This window comes from Anneissia japonica, unplaced genomic scaffold, assembly GCF_011630105.1.
Source record: "Anneissia japonica isolate Jap-2015-1 unplaced genomic scaffold, ASM1163010v1 scaffold136761_len783_cov114, whole genome shotgun sequence".
Taxonomy (NCBI): Eukaryota; Metazoa; Echinodermata; class Crinoidea; order Comatulida; family Comatulidae; genus Anneissia; species Anneissia japonica.
In genome coordinates this window covers 1-781 of record NW_022754202.1, presented here as the reverse complement: position 1 = coordinate 781, position 781 = coordinate 1, and the positions used below count along the sequence as shown (strand labels likewise).

The 781-nt window shown below is 39.9% G+C and overlaps 1 protein-coding gene across 1 annotated transcript; it reads left to right on the top strand.

The window, feature by feature from the left end:
* Positions 1-61: 61 nt before the first annotated feature.
* On the top strand, positions 62-672 carry LOC117123148 (zonadhesin-like; the record flags this gene model as incomplete). Its single annotated transcript, XM_033268998.1, has 2 exons — positions 62-387; positions 514-672. Coding segments are annotated over 2 exons (485 nt in total), but the record flags the coding sequence as incomplete, so codon positions are not given.
* Between the last annotated feature and the right edge of the window lie 109 nt (positions 673-781).

Genomic DNA, 781 nt, shown 5'->3' with positions numbered 1-781 from the left:
ATAATAATTGAGTTCCATCAGTCCGTTGTTACTAGTATAAAACCCTTTTTTCGTCTATTAGCTCCGGCGTATTGTACCATCTGGGGAGATCCGCACTACTTGACATTCGACGATAAGAGACACAACTTCCAAGGTGTTTGCGAGTACATTCTTGTGACGGATTGTAGAAATGACAACGATGAGCTACCGAGTTTTGAGGTGACAGGGCTGAACGTGAAGCGGAAACCGTCAGATCGGGTATCATATATGCGACAAATCAACGTACACTACGCCAATCACACGTTCACAATGTTGCAGCAGGGTGAGGTTCGCTACGATGGAGTTACCTTTACACCTCCCCTCAGCACACAGGACGGTGTTAATGTAATCAGTAATGGGGTCTACGTGGTAAGCGGTTTTACGCTGTAATCCAAGTTGTATAGGCCTATGTTAATACTGGAATATTAGTATTATACCTTTCTATTTTAAATTTGATTTGTGTCACCAATTAATTTTGTTGTGGATTTCTTTCAGTTGTTATGGACCAGTTTTGGTCTAGTTATTCGATGGGATGGAGTTAGTGTAGGAGAAATTCAACTTCCATATGATTATTGGAACACAACTTGTGGACTGTGTGGGGATTTCAATAGCGATAGTGAAAACGATTTAGATGCAAAACGTGATGGATCCTTGGTAATTGAACGTTTTTCCTTTCGGATTTAAGACGTCTTTTTGATAATTTCTAATTCTGTGCTGGACAGCTCAAATAATATTTCTAATTTTTATTCATGCAGGCCAGAGA